This window comes from Mobula hypostoma, chromosome 19 (assembly GCF_963921235.1).
Source record: "Mobula hypostoma chromosome 19, sMobHyp1.1, whole genome shotgun sequence".
NCBI classification, from domain to species: Eukaryota; Metazoa; Chordata; class Chondrichthyes; order Myliobatiformes; family Myliobatidae; genus Mobula; species Mobula hypostoma.
In genome coordinates this window covers 30,619,556-30,632,041 of record NC_086115.1, presented here as the reverse complement: position 1 = coordinate 30,632,041, position 12,486 = coordinate 30,619,556, and the positions used below count along the sequence as shown (strand labels likewise).

Here is a 12,486-nt window from a genome sequence, read left to right as displayed (position 1 = left end):
TTCATATATATTCTTCTATCTCTTACTATTATTTATAGTATATTTTATGTAATGCTGCCACAAAACAATAAATTTCACTACAAATAGTAGTGCAAAAACCTATCTCTATATGTGTGCCTAAACCTTTGCACAGTACTGTATGTTAAAGATAACAGAATTGATTCTGATTCTTCCCCCACTTACATAAGTGTCTGCACAATCTTCTGGACTTCTTCAAAGTGGCTACTTCAGATTAATGACCGAGTTATCAAGTGATACAGAATAGAAACATACCCTTAGGCCCAACTCATCCAAGCTGACCCCACTGCCCATTTAAACTAGTTCCATTTGCAGATCGGGGAGGGGAGGATGAAGGTGGAGACAGAGATTGGAGGGTGAGAATCGGGGCAAAAAGTCTGTGTGTGCTGGAATCTAAAAAGTAAGGAAGGTGATAGTGTACAGCAACAAGCAATCTGCCAGAGGAAATCAGCATGCCAAATCACATCTGTGGGGGCAAAGGATTTGTCTAAGATTTGGGTCAAAACCCTGCATCGGAACTTATGATCTGAATGTTGACAACTCCTATCCTCCAAAATATAGTGCTGAACTTGATGAGTTAATCCAGCAATTGCTTGTTGCTCCAGATTCCAGTGTCTGCAGTCCCCTGTGTCTCTAAGGTAATAATGTAAACCTTTCAAGGAGAAGTTAAGGGCAAATGGAAGCAGAAGTGGAGGGGATCTAGTGGGTGAACTGAAATCTGTGGACATTGGGTGGATGGAACTAAGTGGGGGAGGAAAATGACGAAGTGTCTTAACCTGAAAAGATTACTGTTTATTCCTCTCTGTAGGTGCTGCCTGACCTGCTGAATTCCTCCAGTCAGTGAGGCTTGAAGGAAAGTGGGTAATGGAGACAGGAGGGCGAGGGCATGAGAAAGGGAAGAGAAATGAGAGGACTTGAAGTGAATCAGAAGGAGAGAGATTGGAGCGAGAGAGTAGGGGGAGGGTGGAGAGAGAGACAGACAAAGACAGAAAGATTTCACAGGGTGGAAGGGAAAATTCACTCTTTATACCACTGGGTTGTAGCCTACCTCTAGGCTGAATATGAAGTATTGTTCTTCTAATTAAATTCTGAGCAAAAATCCATTCTCCTAAGATCCCCACCATCATTGAAGCCAACAAAAGCTGGGCCCAGCATTTTAATGCAAGAGTTTTATAAGTAATACACTTAAAATCCTGTTCATTGAATAAACCCAGAATCAAGAGCCACTTTTAGTTATTGCTTCCATGAAACAACTGATTGTTGTTACGACTCATTAACGTTTTTGTTAAGATAGGAAATCTTTATTCTTACTCCATCTAACTAAATATGACACTGGACCCCAGCAAGGCACTCAGTTCAAGGGCATTAAAGTAGGTCAATATATAGTGGCGTTTTCAGTGACAACCTTATTCTGCAAATGAATATGAAAGGAAAATCACTAAGCTTTAATATGGAGGTGAGAAGGCAGCAAGGTCGCATTCAGTAGTGCTGTTGTCTCACACACCTAAGTTCGAATTGGACCTTGAATGCTGTCTGTGTGAAGTCTGCATATTCTCCTTGTGACTGCATACAATTTTTCTGGGTTCTCTGATTTCCTTCTATGTCCCAAAGCAGATAATATAATTGGTTGATGTAATTACCCTCAGGTGACCTGACTGGCCAAAGTAGGAGTGTAAGAGAGAATAAGCTATACTGTACAAGCACAGAGAAATATGGAAACAGAGAATGCAAATTATGGGATTGCTCAATAGACTCGATGGGCCAAATGGCCTTCTTCTGTATCACAGTAACTAGTCAGGTACAATAGCTTCAAGTTTAAGTGGTAATGAGAGAATTCAAGCACTGACCATTTGATGAAATGATTTCAAGATGTTTCCATTAGTAGGAAAGAATAAAGGTCCAAAGCCACAGCCTCAGAATAAAGAGGTATCCCTTTAAAAAAGAGATGAGAAGGAATTTCTTCCAACAGAGGCTGTTGATTCTGTGGAATTTGTTGCACACACTGCTGTGGAGATGAAGTCTCTGGGTGCATTTAGGACAAAGGTTGATAAATTCTTTAATGACATGGGGATTAATGGTAAAGGGAAAAGGCGTGAGAATGGGGTTGAAAAGAATTGGCATTGTTGAATGGCAGAGCAGACTCAATGGGCCGAATGGCCTAATTCTGCACCTATGTCTTATGGTCTTATGACGTGAAACTAGAAACCAAAGAGATCTCATGTCTATGCTGGAAGATTATAAGGATCCACAAAAGGATAGAGACACAGGAGAGTGCAGATGATGGGATCAGGAAAAAAAAACAAACTTCTGGAAGAATTCAGCATCAAGCAATCTCCTGTAAAGGCAAAGGTATGGTCAACATTTTGGGACTGGTTGTTACAAGGACACTGCTTTCCAGAAAAGTATGTAACCATATTTCTGCGACTATATTTGATTTATTTGATTAGTATCTTAAAGACTGGATTAATAAATTTAGCATATAAATTCAAATTCCAGCACTGAAACTGGGGAGCTGAAATTCATGTAGTTAAGTTAATGGCTGGCACTTTAAACTTTAAACAGGAGGGCTTTGGCAGCTACGTTTCAATCCTGATCTCTGGTGTGATTTGTGTGAATTTTGCAAGTACTCTCTATGACACCATGCCTTTCCTTTGGATGCTTGGGTTTCCTCCTGTACCCCAAAGATATGCTGATTAATAATTTAATAGGCCACTGTAAATGAACAGGAATTCAGGTGTGTGACAGGAAGTTCAGGGGGAGTTGATGGCCATGAGAGAGAATGTTCCAAGGAAATAACTGGGTCAATGTGACAAATGGAATCGCTTTGGGAGCCAGGATCAGTCAAAGGGCAGAAAAACCTCCTTCTATGTTGTAAGCAAATATTATTTATGGTGACTGTTAAACTACCATATTCAAGGATCAAGGATCAACTTTATTCACCATATGCTGTACATTTATATGTACTAGGAAACTGCTGTGGGCTGCTGTTGCTACATGCATCAGAAACAACATTCAAGAATTATACAGAATGAAAAATGATATAAAAATAAAGTTCAAAGTACAAATATGGAATAAAATGTACATAAATATATAAATACTAGCATGTATCGACAATATAAGCAGCATTAAAAAGTGGTTTAAAGTGCTTACAGTGTAGTTCACTATATTATTATTTAAAATACAGTTATTTCATTAATATAGTTATGAAAATAAAATCTGCCCTCCTTCCTTTCTTGGGCCAAAATGTGACCCAGATACATAACTATAGGCTGACCACTTCCTAGAATTGCTAAGCAAACACTCTGTACCAGGCAATTAGTAATAAACAATAAAAGCTAATAATGTCTATACATTATGAATGAATAAATATAAAAATCCTGACATTTTCCAACACTTATTTATTAGGTCTATTTACATTCCGATTCTCAAGAGCTCTCTTAGTTAGTGATATTGAGCAAGGATAATGCAGTGTAGTTAATATTATACCAATATTTAACCTTCCTGTATAAAACATGAGGCATGGGCCAAATGTAACGAAACATAAGGACATAAGAAATGGGAGCCAGAGTGGGCCATCTGGCCCATTGAGCCTGCTCCACCATTCAATAAGATCATGGTTGATCTGGCCATGGACTCATCTCCACCTGCCTGCCTTTTCCCCATAACCCTTAATTCCCCTACTACGCAAATATTTATCCAACCTTGTCTTAAATATATTTACTGAGGTAGCCTCCACTGCTTCATTGGGCAGAGAATTCCAAAGATTCACCGCCCTCTGGGAAAAGCAGTTCCTCCTCATCTCCATCCTAAATCTACTCTCCCAAGTCTTGAGGCTATGACCCCTAGTTCTAGTCTCACCTATCAGTGGAAACAATTTTCTTGCCTCTATCTTATCTATCCCTTTCATAATTTTATATGTTTCTATAGGATCTCCTCTCATTCTTCTGAATTCCAGCGAGTACAGTCCCAGGCGACTCAATCTCTGCTCATAGTCTAATCCCCTCATCTCTGGAATCAACCTGGTGAACCTCCTCTGCACCACCTCCAAAGCCAGTATATCCTTCCTTAAGTAAGGAGACCAGAACTGCACTTAGTATTCCAGGTGCAGCCTCACCAGTACCCTGTACAGTTGCAGCATAACCTCCCTGCTCTTAAATTCAATCCCTCTAGCAATGAAGGCCAACATCCCATCTGCATTCTCGATAGCCTGCTGCACCTGCAAACCAATCTTTTGTGATTCATGCATAAGCACACCCCAGCCCCTCTGCACAGCAGCATGCTGCAATTTTTTTTACCATTTAAATAATAATCTAATAATCTGATCTTCCATTTTCCTTCCAAAATGGATGACCTCACACTTTCCAACATTTTACTGCATCTGCCAGACCCTTGACCATTCACTTAACCTATCTATATCTCTCTGCAGACTCTTCATATCTTCTGCACAATTTGCTTTTCCACTCAATTTAGTGTCATCAGCAAAAGATTATTTTTATCCTTTGAAACTGCCAATAAAGTAATTTAGTGATTTTCCTGAAGTAATAATAGTCAGCATTAATTTTAGGTTAAAACACATCATTGAAGAATAATGTTGAAAATCAGTTGTTTCCTCTGTATTTACCTGGAACAGCTGGTCACCGTGTTGTAGGTGTCAACAAGTAAAATATCAGCAACAAGTTTAAAGAAAGACAAGTTTTTTTTCTATTCAGGCAAATAACAATTTACATGTTAAAAGTATGAAAATTGCATCTTACCCAATTAGCTGATCCTTGTTCTGTTCCACTAGTGTAGGAGGAACATTTGAAACAATCACCTGCATATCCAATTCATTCACCACTGAGACCTGGAGAAACAAAGCACGATTCTGTTGATCCGACCTACTAATTCTTCATTAAAGACAGCATGACTATTAAGTTGAATGAAATTATTGGTTCAACTATATCTTAAGGGATATGTAAATCTGGTTGTAGGATACAAAGCTTCTTTTTTGCTATTTATATGGTAACTATATGAGGAACAATATTTTTTTCTGAAGTATGTGGTAGTGGTTGGCAGCTCCAATAGGGGAATCAGTGAATGATCCACAATTGAGGTGGGGAGAGAAGGATGGAGCTAATTACAAGATTTACATGAGTAGGGTCCCAGTTTAGCTTTGCAGAATGAAATGCAGTGTCTTGGTTGAGGTTAAGGTTAGGGGTATTTTATATCAGAATATGCAGGGTTTTGAAGGATTGTAGTGTTGATGCTCATGTAGAACAGAACAACGGGAGCTGGCTGTTCAGATGGGAATGGCAGAAGTCAGGAGTTCAGGACCTTGGGTAATTAGTAGGGGAATCAGTGAATGAACCAGATGTGAAGTGTGGAGCAAAAGACGGATGTAATTACTAGACGTACATGAGTAATGTCCCATTTTAGCTCTGTACAATGAAATGTAGTTGCCTTTTGTGGTCACTTCTTGTGAAATGTAGATTAACTGCGCCATCAATGTTTCCAAAGGAATACAGCATGAGGAATGATTTAATTTGGTGCAAACTTATGCTCAGATCAGGTAAAATGCAGAAACTTGACTCACACTGGGAAGGTACTGGCCATTTTAAGAAATTGCATGAAGTGGTTAAGATTGTATCTTACTCTGGCCAAGATTTATTTTCAATCATTCATTTTTAAAATAAGTTGATTACAGGAGATTCCCTCTTGGTGAACACACAACAGATCTAGTAACCAATTGCATTGAAATAGATGGAAACAAAATGTTAACACTTCATTCTGAATTACTAATTTCCAAATACTGTTGATATATATCTGCAACTGATTTCATGTAATATTTCTCAATGAGTCATGTGACAGCAGTTTATTGTGTAACACCCTGGGAAAGGTTTCACAGCTAATGTAATGGTCTTTCTGTAGAAGCAGTGTTTGGGTTATGGTTAGAGATAACGGGCGCTTTGAAATGTGATTCATCCAATCCAATGAAAAGAGTGTGTTTTTGTGTTGTGCGCCTGACACCGGTGTGAGCTGGGTCTTTTGTTTGGCAATGGATGAAGGGAGAAGACGCCGGAGAGAAGAGGTTGCAGGACTTGACCCGGAGCAGGGCCATGATTCAATGAAGCCCGGGGACATCGAAGGAGGATCGGCGAAGGGGAAACTGTGAGCTCCAACTTGTGCACATTAGACTGTTTCAATAAAATGGGCCCTTTTCTTTTTTCTTGCTTTTTCTTTACTAACCCTTTAGTCGAATTAAGAATTATAAAGCTAAATTGTTTAATTGTACTGTTATTTAACTGTTATTGTTATTTCGTGGTACTTTTTTGTAGCAGGATAACGGGTCACCCAGCATCCACACAAACAGGGGGTTTTGGGTTGGGCTCGCACCTCAATCTCACACGTTTGCTGGGGCTGGAAATTGTCTTCCCTAGACTTACGCAGCCGACTTATGGAACCAGAGCATTTCAATTGTTATGGTGAAAAAAGCACAGTAAATGTTAGGCAACCCATTTAGCTTTAAAATGAAACAACATAATGAAATCAGGTCCAATACTTACAACAACTTGTGCGCTGCTGCTCAGTTCTGTGCCATAGTTGTCTGTTGCAATAACTTCAAACTTATAATATGATCGCCTCATGTTTCTGAATGTAATGGATGTCTTGATTACACCAGTGTATTCTTCTATCACAAAGCCATCCTTTCCATCTTTTGTGGGTGGTATGATTAGTCGGAACTGAGATATGCTGTAGTTTCCACTGTCTTTATCTTCAACCTGAACATACAGAAAATAATGAAATTGCAAGACTGGTCACACATCATGTTATAGGTTAAATACATCTCTGCCACAGAGACAAATGATCGACTTACTTAATGTCTTGACAGGAAGGACAAATATTGAATTGTAGTTTTATAGAAAATGAGCATCTAGGCCAGAATTTTTCACCAAACATAACCAGAACTGAGGTGATACAGCAATAGGAACACAGGACAACATCAGCTGTCTGAGCAGCAGTGCTTAGGCCTGTTGCTACTACTTAATGAACTGCAACACACATCAAAGTTGCTGGTGAACGCAGCAGGCCAGGCAGCATCTCTAGGAAGAGGTACAGTCGACGTTTCCGGCCGAGACCCTTCGTCAAGACTAACAATGAACTGGACTGATTGTCAAGGGACCCAGACTTTGTCATTGGAAGAACAAGCAAGACAAATAGAAATCAACCTTACTGAGGGTGAATCGAACCAGTACCATGCTACGATGTTGCATGCTTAACGAGACAAAATTTCAATCATACACTGAGCAGCTGGCAGGAGAAAAACAAATGAGAAAAAGCAGAGAAGCGGGATAATCATTCAGAGTCATTCAGCTCCCCATCCTTGTGCTTCATCCAATAAAGTCATAACTAATCTGCACCTCAATTTCATTATCCATCTAAGCTCCTTGTTCCTCTGTACCTTTAACGAAGCAAAATCACTTCAACTCTCTCAGAATGCTCCGACTAATCCAGCATCCTAAGAGTTTTGAGCAAGAGAAATCCAGATTACCACTTTAAGGCAAAAGTGCTGCTGGGCTTCAATTGTAAATGGCTGTGTAATTTAAAGAATCTGCTGTGTTGATTCTCTCAGGGAACAGCTTCATTGTCTCTAACCTATTTAATCCTTTTAACACGTTGATTATATGGCCCACTCAAGAACAATTATGACATGAGAAGATTGATCCATAAAAGGGAGTCCCCCATAATTACAAAAGATTTTGTGTGGTGTTGAATTTTGCATCGGTGTCAGAAAAAATACCTGCTCCATAAAACTGCTTTGTTCAGCACTACTGGGCAGACAGGAGTACATTTAGCTGTGCTAGGCATGCAGATTGTTCATACTTCTTACCTGCTGAGTGGTAGTCTGATGAACTATCTACTACAATGATGGAAAGTACATTATATACACTGTGCTGAAATACACATTGCAAAAGCATCTTTCAGAGTCAGTGAAAGAATAAATCAAAGATACAAAATTGATCAACTTTATTCCTGGCTTAAACTTCAGGCAAACATGCCTTTTTGCTTAAAGAATATAAATGCAAAATTCAAAGGTAAAAATTTCCCTGAATCCAAACTACAAAATTTAGCTTTGCTCTGATTGCCGAACAAAAGAACTACAACCATAAAGCTCAGATGAAGATTCCAGATCCAGTCCAGAGGAAGGGACTCAGTCCACTTCCCTCCAGCACCTCATATATTGCTACACACATAAAGTTCTGTCACATTCATAAGTCTTTTATCTGGAAATATGACCAAATCCATTCTCAAAACATTATGTATATTTACACCACATCAGAAGTTCGGATGTCATAGCCCAATGATAAACCCTTGAGGCCCGTAGCCTTTCCTGGAGTTGGAGGACTGTCCGTATACTCCAGGGATAACAAAGAGCAGAATCAAATATCGCTGTGATGATTGTTCGCTCTGGTATCAATTGTTTGGCAACAATAAAGTATAAAGTATGTGGTGGGAGAGAGGGAAGGAGCTTGTTCTGTTCTTGTGGTTTTGTTCATGTTTTGTTCTGTGTTGTTCTCCCAAGCATTGCAGCCTGATATGTTGGTGCCAGAATGTGTGGTGAAACTAGGGGCTGCCGCCAGATCACCTTTGGATGTGCTGGTTGTCAACACAAATGGTGCATTTCACTATTTGTTTCAATGTACATTGGGATAAGTAAATCTAAATCTGAATTTGAACCAGGCTAGTCAGCCCAACTGGTCTCTGCTAGGTAGCTCTACCACAGCCTCTCAGCACCCTATCTATTTCTTCCCATATTGTTAGGGTATGTTACTTTTTTCTTGCAATATTTGTTTAGTGATACAGTGTGTTGGAGTCAGCCCTTCCGGGCCTTTGAGCCATGCTACTGTAGCAATCCCCGACACCCCGATTAACCCTAACCTGATCACAGAACAAGATACAATGACAAATTAACCTACCCGGTACATGGGAAGAAATTGGAGCTTGTGGGGAAAATGCATGCATTCAACGGGAGGAAGTACAGAGGCTCCTCAGAGACAGTGCTGGAGTTGAACTCTGAACTCTGATGCCCTGAGCTGTAAGAGTGTCACACTAACTGCTACGCTACTGTGGCACCCACTGAATACTGAAGCAGCTTCCTCTTAAAGACAGAATTTATTTGCAAGCTAAGAACACAGAATCACACTTAGAAAAATCCTTTGAAAAATAAGGCATTTCAGAAGAAGCTCTAAAGTTATGAATGATCTTTGCTCCCAGCCACTGAGAAAGATAAATTCAAGGCAGAGAACTACTGCTGAATAATGCAACAGGATAAATGACTTCAATTATTTCCACAAAGCAGATAACTCATTACAGAAAAAAAGCATCAATGTTTTTTGCTGTCTTGATGACAACTGGCTTTACAAGTTAATTGTTTTCTTTTTAGGAGATGCTCTGCAAATTCCAACTCAAGTCAGTCAGAAGAGGGAGCTACGGCACCATAAACATTGGGGGTGAAAAAACATCTATCAGTCTTTACCATCAATAAAATCTGAATATCAATCAAAAAAGATAAAGACATGCAATTATATTTAAAGTAAATCTCTGATTGTGAAATTCTCTCACTAATTTATTCCACTCAGAAAAAGAGAACTAATGCAAATAAAATTCTGTTGCAGAGCCTACGTTTAATTTTAAAAATAGGCCAGCAAATACAAGCTGCTCAGATTGGCTTTTTGTTCAAATATCACTTAGTTCCACTCTAAGAACAAAAAAATTTTCATTCTAGTTGTTGTTTGTAATTTAGGATTTTTTTACTGTTATTTGGGTATCTACTTTTACTTCTTAGAATTACAGCAATTTCAAATGTCTGCATGAAGATTGACAAGAACAAATTTTAGAGAATATTTGAAGATCTTTAGAGAAGGGACGTTTCCAGTAGAGGCTTGGTACATTCTCACAAGAGGGAAAGCTAGGGGATTCAAAGACAGAGCTCTTCAATTGTGAGAGAGATAGAGAACATGCTGAAACTAAGGTTCATTTATTATCAAAGTATACAACTCTGAAATTCTTCTTCTCTAGATAGCCATGAAACCGAAAAGGAAAAGAACGGCACCACGATCATCAGCCCCCAAATCCCTCCTCCCTGCACAAAAAAATCAAACAAAAATGGAAGAGGCACATCAATCCCCAAATCCCCTTCCCTCGCACACAAAAAAAATGAGAACGATTGGGTGAAAAACACAGAATACAAAAAAAACCCATAAAACTGAAAGAAAACCCACGGTCCAAGTCCATATCAAAAATGCAGAAAATTGAGCAACATTCTCCCTCTCCACAGCGGAGTGATCACACCAGTAATAAAAAGGCACTCTCCCCTCTCCATATCAGAGCGATCTCACCAGCAATAAAAAGGCACTCTCCCCTCTCTGGCAGCAGAGCAATCCCCCAGCAATAAAAAAGGCTGGAAACAAAAGAGGCTGCTCCAAGAATCCTTCAATTACTGTGAGCTCAGAGTATTGAATGAAATACCACATAAAAGGCTTTGAATTTTGAACTGTTTGATTAACAAGATTGAGGCTTGTGGATTATGAAAGTCAATATCAGATTAAGTAAAAGTTTGCTTAAAGACCAAATGTAGCAAGTGATTGATATTGTCCTCTCCGCGCCTTCTGGCACATCAGGCAGCAACCTTGCCATTTTTTTTACATTCTTTAACATCTGATTTTTTACAGGGCTGAGTTGCTATCTCAATGCATACATCAGTGGAGATTGAAAGCGTGCAAGGAGCCAGCTGGATTTGAACCCTGGACCACACACTTCAAAGTCCGGTGCAAATGACGCTACACCAGCAGCTAGCATAGCAAGTGGTAGTGCTTTGGAATTTATTGCCTCTAAGGATGGTGCGAGCAGAGGTAATCAATAGATTAAGAAGAGAATTAGAAAAATGCAAAGGTGATAAATTTGCTGGGTTACAGGGATGGAATAGAAGATTAGGATTGACTAGATTGCTATACAGATAATTAGTATAAACTCGAAGGAACAAACAACGTCCTTCTATACTCTTTGACTCTATAATTTGTTCCTGTAATTAATTTCATTTTTTTGCCAAACATAACTTAATTGACCAAATCCCATTAACCAGTGTTAAAAACTGTCATTACTTCAGCATGATTAATCAACAAAAATCAAATAGGCTAATTTAATTTTAATGAACTGATCTCCTTTCAAGACTCCCACCATCATAACGATGAATAATGGAATAATTTCCTCTATTATATCAAAAGAAACTCTCCTTAAAGATCAACTGCAATCAGCCTTCAGAAAAACAAGTTCATCAAAAGTCTTAAAAATATTTGTTGCCATAGCTTATCATTGATTTAAAACTGTTAAAGAGGCTTTCATGTTCATGGAATGTTCAATACTTGAGAAGGAGCATGTCATAACTGTTTTTATATTTTCAGCCAAACCATAACACTTCATTCACTTTAGGCTTGGGAACAATGATAAACATTGTCACCTTCAAAACCTGACACGAACACAGCTGCAATAAAACATCACTTGGCATTTATGATAACATTTATGGAGCTGAAACAACTTCAGGTCTCAGACCTTTAGTTATATTCCTAAAGTCTAAAAATTGTTATTTTCTCTTTACAGATAGTGCAAGCCCTACTTGAGTATTTCCAGCAGTTTTAAATTCATTATGGATTATTTGAAAACAATACTAAGACATTATTGCAAATTTATGACATACCACATTATGTATATTCCAGTTAAAAATAAGCTACCCAGCCTGATCTTACCCTCCAGCACTGGGTCTGTTGTCCTGCATCCTCAGTATAACTGGCATTTTGAGGGACAACCTGAACACCAGCATTACACACTAACTGTGTTGTCAGTGAAACTAATACAATCCTAATTTCCAACCTGGAGGCTGTGATATTACCTGCATACATCAGATCAGCAAAATATTGAAAACCATTCCATCATGTTCGCACCCAATTTATTTCAGAGTTCTCACAGCTACAGAATTTTTGTTCCGCAATTTTTATACTGCCTTTTTCCTTTTTAATTCAAAACTTGAAAGTTGGAGATGTAATTATTTTTGATCTTTGAAAGGAATTCATGCTAGCATCCGAACCATGGAAATGGAATTGTGTTCGTAGGCAGTTGCTCCTATTCGAGAAGGACTTGCTATCAGTGTAGTTTTGAGATTTCTAAAGTGGCAAAAATGTGAAAAGAGCGTCTGACAGGTGGGTAGATTGTGAGATGATTCACTCTCTGTATTGTAGTTTGAGACTTGTAGTTCAGCTTGAAAACAATACAGCCCAGAAATCTGTCTGTGCCAATTTTCCAGCTTTGAAATAGAACTAACAGCCCTCCAAAATTTTGGAAAGCTTAAAGAAGATACTGACATTGATTGATGAAGCTGGCTGATTTGAAAACAATGTTATCACAGAACCACTGAACATTTATCAGAGACAGAGATCA

The 12,486-nt window shown here is 38.8% G+C and overlaps 1 protein-coding gene across 1 annotated transcript in view; it reads right to left on the bottom strand.

The window, feature by feature from the left end:
* Window positions 1-12,486, bottom strand: part of pcdh15b (protocadherin-related 15b) — a 785,155-nt gene that overhangs the window by 77,486 nt on the left and 695,183 nt on the right. Inside the window, exons 26-27 of the mRNA XM_063072091.1 lie at window positions 6,561-6,776; window positions 4,773-4,861 (exon numbers count right to left, since the gene is read on the bottom strand). Coding sequence (XP_062928161.1) covers window positions 4,773-4,861; window positions 6,561-6,776 — 305 coding nt within the window. The remainder of the gene's footprint in view (window positions 1-4,772; window positions 4,862-6,560; window positions 6,777-12,486) is intronic.